Below are 14,800 nucleotides of genomic sequence, written 5' to 3' on the forward strand. Positions count from 1 at the left end.
TTTCAGAGTCAGTCCACCATGTTTTCTGGCACAGCAACGTTGGTTATTACTATTTTGTATTTTATTACAACTATTGTTGGAGACCTCAACATTACCAATCTGATGTTGATTTACATGAACATGTGCGGCGAGGAATATCTCTGTTACGAATGGCCTGGGATGGTGGGATACACAGTCAACCAATGTCGTAGCAAGTGCCCGCAATGTTCTTGCAATGAAGATTGTTTCAAAAACGAGACATGTTGTCCTGATGTTTTCTTGATGCAAAGACCAGAACAGGAAGCTTTTATCACACCTTTCCTTTATCAGTCACCAACTGATGATTTGTTGACCTACGATCAGTATGCCATGCTAACCCAATGTCCGTCTAACGCGGATAACAACACCAAAGAGATGTGTGAAATTTCCTCTATTGAAAATGTTAAACGTTTATTTCCGGTGACGTCTTCAAAAACGAACTACACTTACAGGAACCAGATGTGTGCTGTCTGTCATAATGAAGACGATTCTGACCTCGTTCAATGGACCATAACTACTACAAGAGAGTCAATCAAATATAAGATATCTGTTATAAATGTTATATCCTCTTTCCAATCACTCTTCAATTTTTCCAAACTAGCAAACCACAAACCCGTTTTATTTGTTCCTCCTGATAGCATTACGTCTCGTGTTATCAGGATACAACCGTTGAACTTTATACAGGTATCGTGTCCTATTGATATAGACGAGGACATTAAGCTTGCCTGTTTCGGTTCATATGTAAGACCGTACAGAAACTTCAAAAATATTTTCTGCTATGTTTGCGATTTTTACACCCATTTTAGTCCTAAATTTGGTAAGAATCTTATCGATACGTGTAAAAGAGAATTTGATTATTCAAATGATTTCCTATCAATAGAGCATGCTTGTTCAGAAAACCCACCGACCGTTGTCACATATCCCTTTAAGAACATTTATTGTTACATGTGCAATACGTACGGTGACACGACGAGACCATGTAGTGATTTTCAAATGTCTGAGACTTGGCACACCAGCGATGCTTTTACTTTTTTTGTTAGCGATGCAGCAGCACGGGTAAAGCGTCGTTGGGTACGCCAATATCGATTCGGAAACATAGAATTTAGACAAAAGAAAATCATTGAACAAATTGCTAATGTCAATTTAAATGATAAAATACGAAATGATGCCAACCAAACCTCACACAACTTCATAGAAATCGTTTATAACCTGGCCGCTGTTTTCCCCGATAGAATTTACAATAAACACCTACTCCCATCCACAATTCAAAATTTTACCCCTACAAATTGTGATAACGAACTGTCGTGTATATTTAACAGTCAGTGTGATTGTTGTCTGGATACAGCTTTCACCCGTCCAGTCACCTGTCTTGAATATTTTGCCGATGGGATAAAAAATGAAAGAGCACCAATGGTTGTGCATGACTGTTCACATTCTATGTCCTTCTATTCTACCAAATTATACCTTGTCCTACGACACCTTTGTATAAAAGATACCGGCACGTTTCAATCAATACCCGTTTATTCTAATAATATCACATATAAAAATGTTTTCTGTTTCCTATGCCATACTAAATTCACAATATCAGATGAACAAATATTCATGGAAGATCACAAAATCCTGCCACTAAATATTATGTGTGATATTACATTACCATTGTTATATATGACAAATTTTTCTAATATTCTAAAAATGGCCAAATCATTAAAATGTGATATTATTTTAGACAAAGAAAACGTTTCATTGTGTTTCGATTCAAGGCATCACGAAAATCCACGATGCCTATGGTCGTTACCTGACGAGGACGAGGGACGCAATGAAATCTGGTCATGCAGCAGACATACAAGAGTGAATTCCTTTACATGGATTCAGAAATACGCATGGGACTTTTGTCCGGAATGTCAACTAGAAAAACCATTTCCTGTACATGTCGATCAGTGTTCACATCCAAGAAGAAAAGAAGCCTGCAATTTACTTCCAACAGTTAGAGGGCATCCATTAATTTCACCGTACAAAAATATTTACTGTAAAGTTTGTTCTTCGAACTGTTCGGACTGTTTTGATAGAGAAACGTATTCATTGCTTCAGACTTGTGATTTAACTAGAGAAGGAAAATATGAACCCATAACGGCTAGTTACAGAGACCTGTTTCGTCCGACTGTAAAAATGCAATTGAATCAACGCATAGACGGAACGTTAGAGGAGGTAACTTGGAAGCTATCTATCGGAATGTAACATTTATCATTTTTAGTACGTCACCTGAGTTTACTCTATTGCTATCCGTTTTCGTCCGTCGTCGTGCGTCGTGCGACGTGCATTAACAATTTTACATTTTACACTTCTTACAAAGTACAGGGCTGATTGTTACCTTTTTTGGTGTTAGGCATCTCTATGGTAAAAGGAATTTAAATTGTGAAATGCTTGTCTCTACCACCCCCGGGGCCAAATATGCAAAAAAGCCAAATTTTGAAAAATCTTCTTCTCTACTCCCACACATGTGAGGAAAAAACTGGTTGCAAAGTTATAATGTCCATGAGGCCCTCTACCAAAATTGTGAAATTTATGGCCTCTGGTTCAGGACATGACGCCAGGGATGGGGCAATTATGGTCATATAGTAAAAATGTATTAAATCTTAGAAACTCTTCTTCTCTAGTACCATATATATTTGTTAAAAACTAAATGCATGATTATGATGTCCATGAGGCCCTCTACCAAAATTGTGAAAATCATGACCCCTGTGTTAGTGGTTCAGGCTCTAGGGTGGGGCCAATGTGGCCATATAGTAAAAATGTATTAAATCTGAGAAAATCTTCTTCTATACTCACATATATATTTGTTAAAAACTAAATGCTTGGTTATGATGTCCATGAGGCCCTCTACCAAAATTGTGAAAATCATGACCCCTGTGTTAGTGGTTCAGGCTCTAGGGTGGGGCCAATATGGCCATATAGTAAAAATGTATTAAATCTGAGAAAATCTTCTTCTATACTCACATATATATTTGTTAAAAACTAAATGCTTGGTTATGATGTCCATGAGGCCCTCTACCAAAATTGTGAAATTCATGACCCCTGGGTCAGGCTCAAGGGTGGGGCCAATATGGTCATACAGTAAAAATGTTCTAAATCTTTAAAAAATCTTCTTCTCTACTCCCACACATGTGGGCAAAAAACTGAATACATGGTTATGATATCCACTAACCCCCCTACCTAAATTGTGAAATTCATCGCCCCTGGGTCAGGGGTTCAGGACATGAAGGGGGGGGCTATGGCAATATAGTGCTAATGCATATAATGTTTAAAAATTTTCTTCTCCATTCTCACACATCTTTATAAAAAAACTGACATAATTATGTTTACCAGGAAGTCCTCTACAGAAATTTTAATTTTCATGTCCCCTGGAGTATGGGTTTTGACTCTAAGGCAGGGCCAAAATGGATGTTTAGGTGTTAATGCATATAATGTTAAAAAAATTATCTTCTTTACTCCCACACACCTGAAAGGAAAACTGAATTCATGATTTTGTAGATCATATCTTTAAGTTTTTCAGTTCTTTTTGAAAGATTTCAGGCAGGGAGGTGGTCGTCATTACAAATTTATAATTTTTTTACTCCAGAATGAAACCTTATTAATTTAATGCATATATGAGACTACTCGACAAGTTTGTGTATGGGTCATATGCTACTCAGGTGACCGTTAAGGCCAATTGGCCTCTTGTTTACATTGTATTTACTTTGAGATTTACTTTTTCAGCCTAAAGAGTTGGGGTGTTATCCGGGAAGAGTTTTAATTGACGACAGATGTGAACTTCTGCTTCCTGTCGCCGAGCACTTGAGCTACATAGTAACCTTTCTCGCGGATATCAAAGTGACATCTACAGAGAGTCCATCTATTTGGCTAGAACCGTTGAGAGAATCAGCAAAAGCACAAATTAATGCCTATTTAGGGAAGAAAATTCGCAATTATTTCTTTCTTCCATTCAATATTTTGGGAAATCATTCCACTGATTTTTCATGTTTTATGCACATGACAATAAACTTTGCTGATCCGTTCGACCGCGATGAAGTGGAGAAACATTTTACAACAATGTCTGAGTCTATACATTTTTTTGGAGTTTTATCTAAACAAACAAGATATGAAATAAAAGGAAACCATCTAATCCCAACAAAGCGTGCCATTGACCTAGCATTAAATGTTCAGAAAACCTGGTATAAAGATGAATACAATCAGTTCCTGGAATATATACACAATTATTTCCGCCCTGCAGTTGTAACACTAGACGTTTTACAGGTATCTCATCTTTTATTTTGCCGCCATGAAATATTACCCACCATTGCACAAACTGAAAATTATAATGTTAACAAATATCATTTAACCTTTATTCCAACAAAAAAATCTTACGGCATCGGTGAGTTTGTTCTTTATATAGATGGTAGAGTAGGAGTTTGTGAAGAGAAAATAGTCTCAAAATATTTTAACTTTTCGGATGAACGTCTTACCATTTTGACCATAGTGTGTAATTTCTGTAGTGTATTCTTTCTATTCATTCTTCTCTTTACTTACACACTATTTGATACATTACGAACTTTACCTGGTTTAGTCTTAATGAACGATGTGATTTCTTTGATATGTACACAAGTCATCTTCACTATGATAAATTTTTTGGAGACTGGTAGATCAGCCTGTCGTATCTTTGGAATACTGCTGCATTACTTTTGGCTTTCTCTTTCTTGCAGTCAATTTACTTGTTGTTTACATATGTGTCGAGTATTTGCGTTATCCAAAGGATTGCAATTATCCAATTCTAAAAAAGCATTTTACTATTATGTTGTTTTTACTTATACAGTTCCATTGTTGCTTGTTGCTGTATCTATCACATCTAATCTATATAGAAATGGCAGTATTGGGTATGGAATAAATATATGCTTCGTAGAAGATGCTTATTCAAATCTGTTAACATTTGTTGTTCCTTTAGTTACATCGTGTCTTGCTAACATTGTATTATTTCTGACAACTCTTGGAGCCATTTTCTGCAGAACAAAAGTTCAAAAGTCCAAAGAGGATGCATCTTATCTTGTGATTTCTCTTAAGTTGTTTTCAGTTACCGGTGGTATTTTTGTTTTTACAATAATTGACACATTCCTTCAACTATCAGCCTTTTCTTTCTTTACAACTTTATTAACCTCTCTGCAGGGAGTTTTTATTTTCATAAGCTTTTTTACATCTCGCAACGTCTTTTCAATGTTTAAAAAACAATTGACAAGAAACAGAGAGAATGCCTGAATAAAACAATTAGGAAAAGCCGCAGCTTAAAAAAGTTCCAAATGCAATGTTCTGTAAAATAATTGATGATTTGAAACTGCAATATTATTTATTCTTTATCTGCATCTTAACATTTAAATAATACAAACGTTTTTATAACATGAATTCATTTAAAATTTGTCAGAAAGCTTAATGATATGGAGGATGAAGGACATATCTGTGAAAATACATCAAGAAGGGTGGTTTCCGAATTAAATTTAAATACTTTTTAAAATATCGTAATGTTTGAAACTATTTTACATCAATAATTTTATACAAAATGATTTCAGTTATGGCAAACATGCATCAGTTGTACATTCATTACAAATTTGGGTCCATAATTGATGTATTATGATATTATATCATTATTATCTCATCGTTTATTTCCGATGACGTCAAATACTGTCGTGAACTTGTGATAAATTAATTGGCGACATTGTTTATATATTGGTATCGGTGTGTATGTTGGTGTCTATGTATGTTTTGTGAAAATAATGAGACTTATTGTAATAAACCTGAGATAAACTCATTTATTTAGAGTTATAAACTTAGACTTAACTTTGTACGAATTAAAATTGACTGACGTCATGACGTCAGCCATATCTTTGGTTTGAAAAATGCATTCTACGAAACAGTGCAAACAATGAAAGCTAGCAATATCAGTATTTTTCATAAAAAGCTAATACGGTGCATGTTTAATGTTTGAAATAACATTTTAATTTGTTATTTATGATAATGCTATATAGGAATGATATAAGCAGTTGTGTGCACCATGCACGGGTATAATGTGTAATCCTGATTTATAAATAAATAGCCGTCTTTAGTCGTTAAAAGAGAGGACAGGGGGTGTCTTCGCAACACGCTGTTGTCTACTTTGGTAGAAGATAAGCACTAAGTGATGATGAATTATTTTAGAATTAATTAAACTAATCATCGGCTTAAAATAAAGTAAAAATATAATTTATAAAGTCTGGAATATAAACCCGAAAAACTAAATTACAAAAACGAGGCGTTTTGTTTCACATGTCGTTATTTTTAAAAATAATGTGCGATTTCATTCACCTAATGTTTAAAAAGAGTGTGATTTGCGTAAGTGTCTAGCTAAATGTAAATAAATAATTAATGTGCACATTTATTTGATCTATTCTTTGAAGCAGTAGTTCTAAAGCATAATGTATATCGTTATTAACAAAATAACGTCCGCAATTTTATTCCATTTGTCTCCCAATGGATCCATGGACAAGTTTATTCAAAGCATCGGAGATTTCATCCCTTTGCTGTATAATATTTATGCACCAATAGAGTAAACGAGTCCAAAATTGGTCATTGGTCCAAAAAAATCCCCTATAGTGAGACTACCCTGGAACATACCGTTTACATCAAGCTTTTATTTTATAATAAAATAGAAATAAAATTCCAGTTGGAATTGACAAAAAGGCCTTTGATATTGTCAAATATAATTTGCCAAATTAAATTTTTTAATCCGCTTTCATGATTACAATAATTTGATTCTTTCCTAAAATAATTAAACAATTTGATTTCAAACGATGTATATTTTACTAAAATTAGAGGAAAACTACTTCTTACTAGTCATTTTCGTAAAGTAAGGTTAACTTTTTGGAATGCCTGAGGTATCTTAACGACCTAATATCAAGGGAATTTAATAATTGTTGCTATTTCCTTTCCCTCCACCTAACCTCTGAGAAACAAAAGTATAGTAAGCTGGATGAAATCCTTTAGTATTTATGTCAACATCTAAGAAAAGGGAAGATAAGGGGGAAATGATCACTCTATAATGATGTAAAAATGTAAGAAAAATCTATACACAACTCCTTCACCAAAGGCCGATTTGAGAACAATAATGGCCATGACATAAAAGATGTTGATGGTTTTGAGTCACAAAGTCATTAATACGTTTTTAAAAACAAAGATTTTTCACAAGGCAGTAGCATTTCTGATATCTGCAATTTCTGATTTTTGATCCAGAGCCAGAGGCAATCTCCTTTGACAGCAAGCAGAATATGGGACAGCACTTGCCAACAAAAATTAAGCAGCATATTTCGGAGTGTCTGTTAAATATTTATCCATGCTTCTTAATTATGCTAGACAAAAAAAAATAGTATGTAGGAGACATGTTTCAATCAAGTAGTTTTTAACATAGTTCTAGAAGTCTCTATAATTTTTCCCTCATTATTTAATATTTTTGTTTTTATCTTAATCAATATACTCGTAGAAGGTTATAATAGTCAAACTTTAAAAGAAAAGAATAATTAAATGTCGTCGACTGGGGAGTAAACTCCCTCACTCCCTAAAATCATTGTAGAATTAGAATGATAATGCATTAATTTTGCACAATTTTGAATAAAATCTGGAAATGAAAAGTGCGGCACACTAGAAAGAGTTGCCTTTACTTTGTTTAATAGTCCAGCATGCATGTTGATGAAGAACCTTTGCTCCTGCCACTGAAATGTTAGCAAAAACAAATAAAATCAACTCAAAAAAAATACATAACAAAACTCTTTATAAGAAAAACCTCACTCCTCGAAAAACCCTGAACACTGCATCATTCCCCTCCGACGAAAATTTAAAAGAATAAAAAAACACTCAAAATACAACCCCCCCCCCCAAAAACAAAACAAAAAACAAAAAAGATTATATTTTAACCTACACGACACAGAAAATTTTCAACCACAACAAAAGACTGCTGTATAACGCATTTATTTGGGGAAGGGAGATCTTACTCATTTTTCGATAAAAATGTTATATTCAAACGGATAGTGCTCTTTACATTGAAAAGATTATTTTCATTTTATCTTACTGAGGGAGACCTACTTATGGTTTGCATAAATCATAGGAAAACACACACTGGAACGGTAAAAGAAATACTATACCCGTTTCTGATGATTTAGCTACCCTCGAAGTACAATATTTACCTCGCCTTCCGCTCGGTGAATGTTGTATTTTTCGGGTAGTTAAATCACTTTATCGAAAAAGCCAGCAATAATTGTATAATATTGATTAGCTACCTAATGTTGAGGGAACAGTACCATAAAGCACTTTTTAGGATTAGTGTGATTCATCTATTCAGCAATCCTTAGGACTTCAGTAGTTAAAATTTTGTCAGCCTACTCCATATTGCAACAAAAAACAGTCAAATCACATGAACGCTAAAAAAGTCAAAATCCAAGTACAATTCCATATACCTTTCTAGCGTTAATGTTATGCAGCTATTCCTTGCTAAAATATATTGAATAAAGAAGGTTATCTAATAAGGGATCTAGTTAATCAGATGCATTAAATTAAGTAGTTATTGGCTTTTAAAGAAATAGTGGTATATCTGTTTCTGATACAACTATGACAATACATGTACACATTACCTGTACAAAAGGAAAAATAGCACATCACACTTTTTTTTTTTTTTTTTTTTTTTTTTTTTTTTTACTAATTATCAACAATTTTAGACACCCTTAGCATGGAAATAAAAGAAAATTACTGTTAATATTTAACTTTATTTTGAAACCTAAAAAACAAAATAATCAAAAACTAATCATAAAACAGACTTTTAACTGTAAATTTTAAAATATTTTTTGTCACTAGACTCCAATCATTCATTTGAGGGAAGTATGCTCTATAAAAGAAGATTAAATGATGAGGGATAAAAACTAGAAAATTTGACATCAACAAATAAGAAGGCTATGAATTAATAAAAAATATTTTTACCACTTTCTATGGATATCGATACATGTGTCATAGTAGAAGCTCGCACATTGTATGCATTTTCATTTATTTTAACGCAATATAATAACAATGAACACTTTCTAATGCGAGCCAAGTAAATGGAAAACAAGTTGATAAACAGGACTATCGACAGTCTCGACTGAAGTAATCTTTTCGCAAGTTTTATGGTCAATGCAACGACCTTGTCAGCAAATACAATCTTCCACGGGGTTGCATGCTGACTGACGTTTTTCCATACTTATTGTTAGACTATAATTAACCGGCTAAAATTGTCTACGGAGTTCCTAGTTCACAACAAATAGCACACGGCGAATATAACCGGTCAGCAGAGGATGCTCACTCCTCCATGGCACCTGATCTTAACCTCTAATTTTTTTGAGATACGTGTTTGCTCTGCTCCTGTTTTGTATTTTCCAGTGAACGTTTGATTTTAAAATCCGTTCGTTATCACCTCATATCATTGTACAAACTAGAACAAAAGACTTCTGTAACTGAAATAAAAACTTTAAAAATCATCAGAATGAAAAACAAATAAATTTTATCTTCGTGTTGTTTAGATGGTCTCAATTTTAATAACTGTTGATTGAAAATTTGTCGAATAATGGCAGTTTTTTTTTTCAACGGTTCACCTTATAATAAGTGGTCGCAGAAATAATTCATTGGAATTGAATAAACACAAATTATTAAACTTTAGGTTTTTATCTCATGATCTTAAAATCAGATGCTAGTGTTTTACATATATGTACTAATTGTCTGTTCACTGTTAAAGAGCAAAATTTTTGAGACCATCTACCCTCACACCCTACCAAAAACAGAAGTACTCTGTCAGAGAGTGCATTTATTTTCGTTTTGAAAAGATTCTTCGCGCACATTTTTATTTTTATAAAAATAGGGGCGTACAAGACGTTGTACCGTGGTTTCATTAATATTCAAGGGTATCAATGGTCGTGGATAAAGTGAAAATTCCAGTTTCAAGGATACGTGAATTCGTGGCCAGTGGCCTAATCAATACAAAATATTATGAGAAAGTGTACTTCAATGAACGCTTAATTTCGTAGATCAATTGAATAACGAAATCCACGAAAATTGGTATTCAACGAATATTGATGAAACCACAGTATATCCCCACTCGGGGCAATGAAGACGAAAGAATTAGAAAGTTTGAATATTAATTTTTGGTTTGTTTGTATCGTTTTTGGTATAAATTTCACGATGGAAGTCAATATTGTGATTTCATTCTATAAACAAGACAGGTATTAGTATTCAATTTAAGCTGCACAGCATTTTATGCCAAAATCTTGGATCATTCAGTTTTAAATTGAAAAATTTAGATATGAATGGGTCTTAAATCCATCCGAAAAGTACTTTTATTTAAAGTATAAGTTTTCATTTATTTTATTTTTTTGATTCATAGAAATGGAGTCTAGACCAATAATGGATCAAATTCGTGGTTTTAACCAAAATCGGGTTACTTTAATGATTGTTGTCAAACAGTTAAAGATTTACCTTCACTCTAATGTATTAACGTAGCTCACTGTGATAGGCGGAGCCGATTCTTCTCCATTTGGCGTTTCATTTTTAATTCATTTGCTTTTAAGTATTTGTTTGCTTTTATTGGATTATTATGAAAAAATATCCAATACAATTTATATAATGATTAAAATTACGTTCATTTTCTGTACACCCAATGCCGGATAAAAATAGCGCTAGCACAGATATGAGATCATGCTGTTATGTTTTGAAAGCAAACAACAAACAAAGAAGATATGTACAAAGTACATGTATTAATGTATATTATTTATTTGTCAGAGAATGCAGTATTTTATTATACATGTACATGTACTGATGCACACTTTCAAATGTAAAGATTTTTTTATGTTCATATGCCAATTCAAAAGCCTGGGTATGGGAGAATTTGTCAGGCCTTGTATACTCTTGTCCTTTAGATGAATAACTACCGTGAAAAAAAATGTATTTTTGCTTACATGGTAAAAGAATTTTTTTCAATAAAAATCTGTTAAACTTTGATGTAACATTTTTTGTTAAATCTTGTCGAAATTATTAAAACAAACGGAACAGCACAATTATCAATTCATTTAATATCACATAAAAAGGCCTAATCTCCTGACAGACAATATTGATATAAAAATTTTGTTTTAATCAATTTTTTTTCAACTGTTTGGAAAATATCATCAGAAGATATAAAACATTTGCAATATCAATCGTTGTTTAAAACTTAAAAAATGAAATCGTAAAAAAAAATGTCATCAATTTCTTCGCACCTGACAGAAAAAGAGTTGATTAAATATTCGGTTTTTAATATTAAAAGACTTACTAAATCGCTCAATATAAAAGCATGGACGGGTTATTTTTCCTTATTCATGCAAATCCCATTTCATTTATGTTGAGTAGCTAGTGTTGTATCGTGTTACTTTTTTAATTTGAAATATTGTTTGGATATAAATTATTATGTCGTCAATTTTGGTCAAAAATAAATCTAGCTAGCATTTTAAGCAGAGCTATACAAGATAAACATATAATAAAATATAATCCTTTTTTGACGCATCAAAAATTTTGGACATTAAGATTAAAAATAGTTTAACATTACAAATGACTACAGAACTCTTAATGAATATTGTATTGGAGAAAGAAGTACATGTAATTACTTTTCATGGATCATAGTAAAAAATGTTTCAAATTTTCCTCTTATCAGTATAATAAGTTGTGATTAAATTAATATTTTTCATAGCTTTTTCCCTGGTTTGTAAAAAAAAAATAGAGAGGCAAGTTTCATCTAATTTCATGTTAGTTATGCATCTAGCATCAATAAATGGGAAAAAATAAGCAAAGGAAAATGATACTTAGATTACAATACAGATGCATCTAATAAATTCCAACTTTCTATTTGTATGAAACGCCAAAAAATAGATTCATTTCTCAGTTACAAGTGAAAAAATTCTTCTGAATGACGCATGTGTAAATAAGGCACAATCAAGACAAAAGGTATAAATAAGAAATATCTGCCATTTTGTTTGCATTTATTTCATACAATATGCAATGCACAATATCGTATTAATAGTTAAGCCAATCAAATCAGTCGACGGTGTTTTAAAGATCTGTAGGATTTACAAGGGTAAGTTTTTTGAATAATATTTTGTTTAGAACTGCTATGAAGGTGATATGCTGGTTAAAGTAAGTAACGTTTATACATTAAACCTTACAGATACTTTTCACTCACTAGGTTTCTATCCTAATTTTGAATGGACATATGTTTGGTGGTCAAATTCCTATAGAAGTCGAGGTAGAAGATATGTCAGATAAGTTGTTTTAAAAGCCCAAAGGCATAGTAAATTTTCTTTCTTTAAACAACAGTATCTGTTCGGATCCTCTAAAGGTTTGAACTAACAATTCTACACGAGCAGTTTAGAATTCCAATCATAACTGATATATTGCTGAGAAAATCATAACTAAATCTATGTATACGTATAGTAAGATAAAAAAATATTTTCATCAAGCTATATAAAAAATCAATGAATTTGAATTGTCTTTTTGTGTTTATCTCGACTGAACTAAATTTGAAATTTAACCCTTTTCTCGTAGATAATACCCCCCCCCCCCCTTTGTTTGTAAAGTGAATACCGTGTATGAGGCCACAAATAATGTACTTCTTCTGTGTGTTCCATCCATTTGATTAAATTTGGGTTGTGTTTTTAATATTGTTGTTTGTATTGTTTTAACTTCCATTACATTATTTTAACTTTTTGATAAATGACACACTTGAAAGTTTATGATGTAAACTTGTTAACTTAAATTTCTTAAGCTATCACATGTACAACTATTTTTCATAACTGCATAACGTATTATTTGTGATTGATAATTGTATATAGATCTATTAAGTTGTCCATCTTATTAATATTTTCAGAGTCAGTCCACCATGTTTTCTGGCTCAGCGACATCGGTTATTTCTGTTTTGCATTTCATAACAACTATTGTTGGAGACCTCAATCTGATGTTGATTTACATGAACATGTGCGGCGAGGAATATCTCTGTTACGAATGGCCTGGAATGGTGGGGTACACGGTCAACCAATGTCATAGCAAGTGCCGGCCATGTTCTTGCAATGAAGATTGTTTCAAAAACGAGACATGTTGTCCTGATGTTTTCTTTATGCAAAGAAACCACCATGAAAATTTCATCTCACTCTTTCTCTACAGGTCGGCGCATGATGAAAGCTTGAATGATGTTCAATACGCAACTATAAATCAATGTCCATCATATGCTTATACAAACCAAAAGAAATTGTGTGAAATATCTTCCTTTGAAAATCTAGATAGGTTATTTCCTGTGACATCTGTAAAATCAAACTTCACTTACAGAAACCGTATGTGTGCTGTCTGTCATGGTGAAAACGACTTGGATCTTGTTCGATGGTCCATAGGTTCGAGACACACGACAGCAAGCCGCGAGATATCCATGATAAATATGATATCGTCTTTTCAAACACTTGTCAACATTTCTAAAAAAGTAGACCACGTGTCTGTTTTATTTGTTCCCCCTGAAAGTGTTTTATTACGTGTTTACAGTATAAAATCGTGGGAATATATCTCGGAGTCATGTCTTAGTGGCGTAGACGTTGACATTAAGTATGCATGTAACGCTGCATATCTAAGACCCTATAGGAAATACAAAAATATTTTCTGCTTTGTTTGCGATTTTTACATCTATTTTAGGAGTCTTTCCTTTGGCAAGAATCTTATCGATATGTGTAAAAAAGAATTTGATTATTCAGATGATTTCCTATCAATAAAGCATGCTTGCTCAGAAAACCCACCGACCGTTGTCACATATCCCTTTAAGAACATTTATTGTTACATATGCAATACGTACGGTTACATTACAAAGAAGTGCAATGATTTTGACATGTCGTTGACTTGGCACATCAGCGAGGCCTTTGCTTTCTCTGTAAGTGAGTCGTTAATAAGTTTTAAGCGTTATTGGAAAAGACGATATCAGTTAAAAAACTTGCAGTTCGGACCAAAGAAAATATTGGAACAAATTGCTAATGTCAATTTAAATGATAAAATACGAAATGATGTCTATCAAACCACACATAACCTTACACTTATGGTTTTGAAATTAGCCGCTGTATTCCCTGCAAAAATATACAATAAACACCTTCTCCCATCCACAATTCAAAATTTTACCCCTACGAATTGTGATAACGACTTGTCTTGTATATTTAACAGTCAGTGTGATTGTTGTCTGGATACAGCTTTTACCCGTCCAGTTTCTTGCCTTGAATATTTTGCCGATGGGATAAAAAATGAAAGAGCACCAATGGTTGTGCATGACTGTTCACATTCTATGTCCTTCTATTCTACCAAATTAAACCTCGTCCTACGACACCTTTGTATAAAAGATACCGGCACGTTTCAATCAATACCCGTTTTTTCTAATAATATCACATATAAAAATGTTTATTGCTTTTTATGTAATAGTAATTTCACAATAACAGATGAACAAATATTTATGGAAACCTACAAAGTTATTCCCCTGAATATTTTGTGTGATTTTACTTTACCATATTTTTATATGACAAATCTCTCAGATGTTCTAGAAATAGCTAAATCATTAAAATGTGATATACTTTTAGAAACTGAAAACATTTCATTGTGTGACAGTAAACAAAACAAAATTTCGCGATGTCTATCAGCGTTTTCCTATGAGGACGATGGAATCTGG

The 14,800-nt window shown here is 32.8% G+C and overlaps 1 protein-coding gene across 1 annotated transcript; it reads left to right on the plus strand.

The window, feature by feature from the left end:
* Positions 1–963: 963 nt before the first annotated feature.
* On the plus strand, positions 964–5,845 carry LOC128189151 (uncharacterized). Its single transcript, XM_052860638.1, has 2 exons — positions 964–2,223; positions 3,772–5,845. The coding sequence occupies exons 1-2, from the start codon at positions 964–966 to the stop codon at positions 5,299–5,301; spliced, it is 2,790 nt and encodes a 929-aa protein (XP_052716598.1). The 3' UTR covers positions 5,302–5,845.
* Positions 5,846–14,800: the final 8,955 nt, after the last annotated feature.

Source organism: Crassostrea angulata, chromosome 6 (genome assembly GCF_025612915.1).
Source record: "Crassostrea angulata isolate pt1a10 chromosome 6, ASM2561291v2, whole genome shotgun sequence".
NCBI classification, from domain to species: domain Eukaryota; kingdom Metazoa; phylum Mollusca; class Bivalvia; order Ostreida; family Ostreidae; genus Magallana; species Magallana angulata.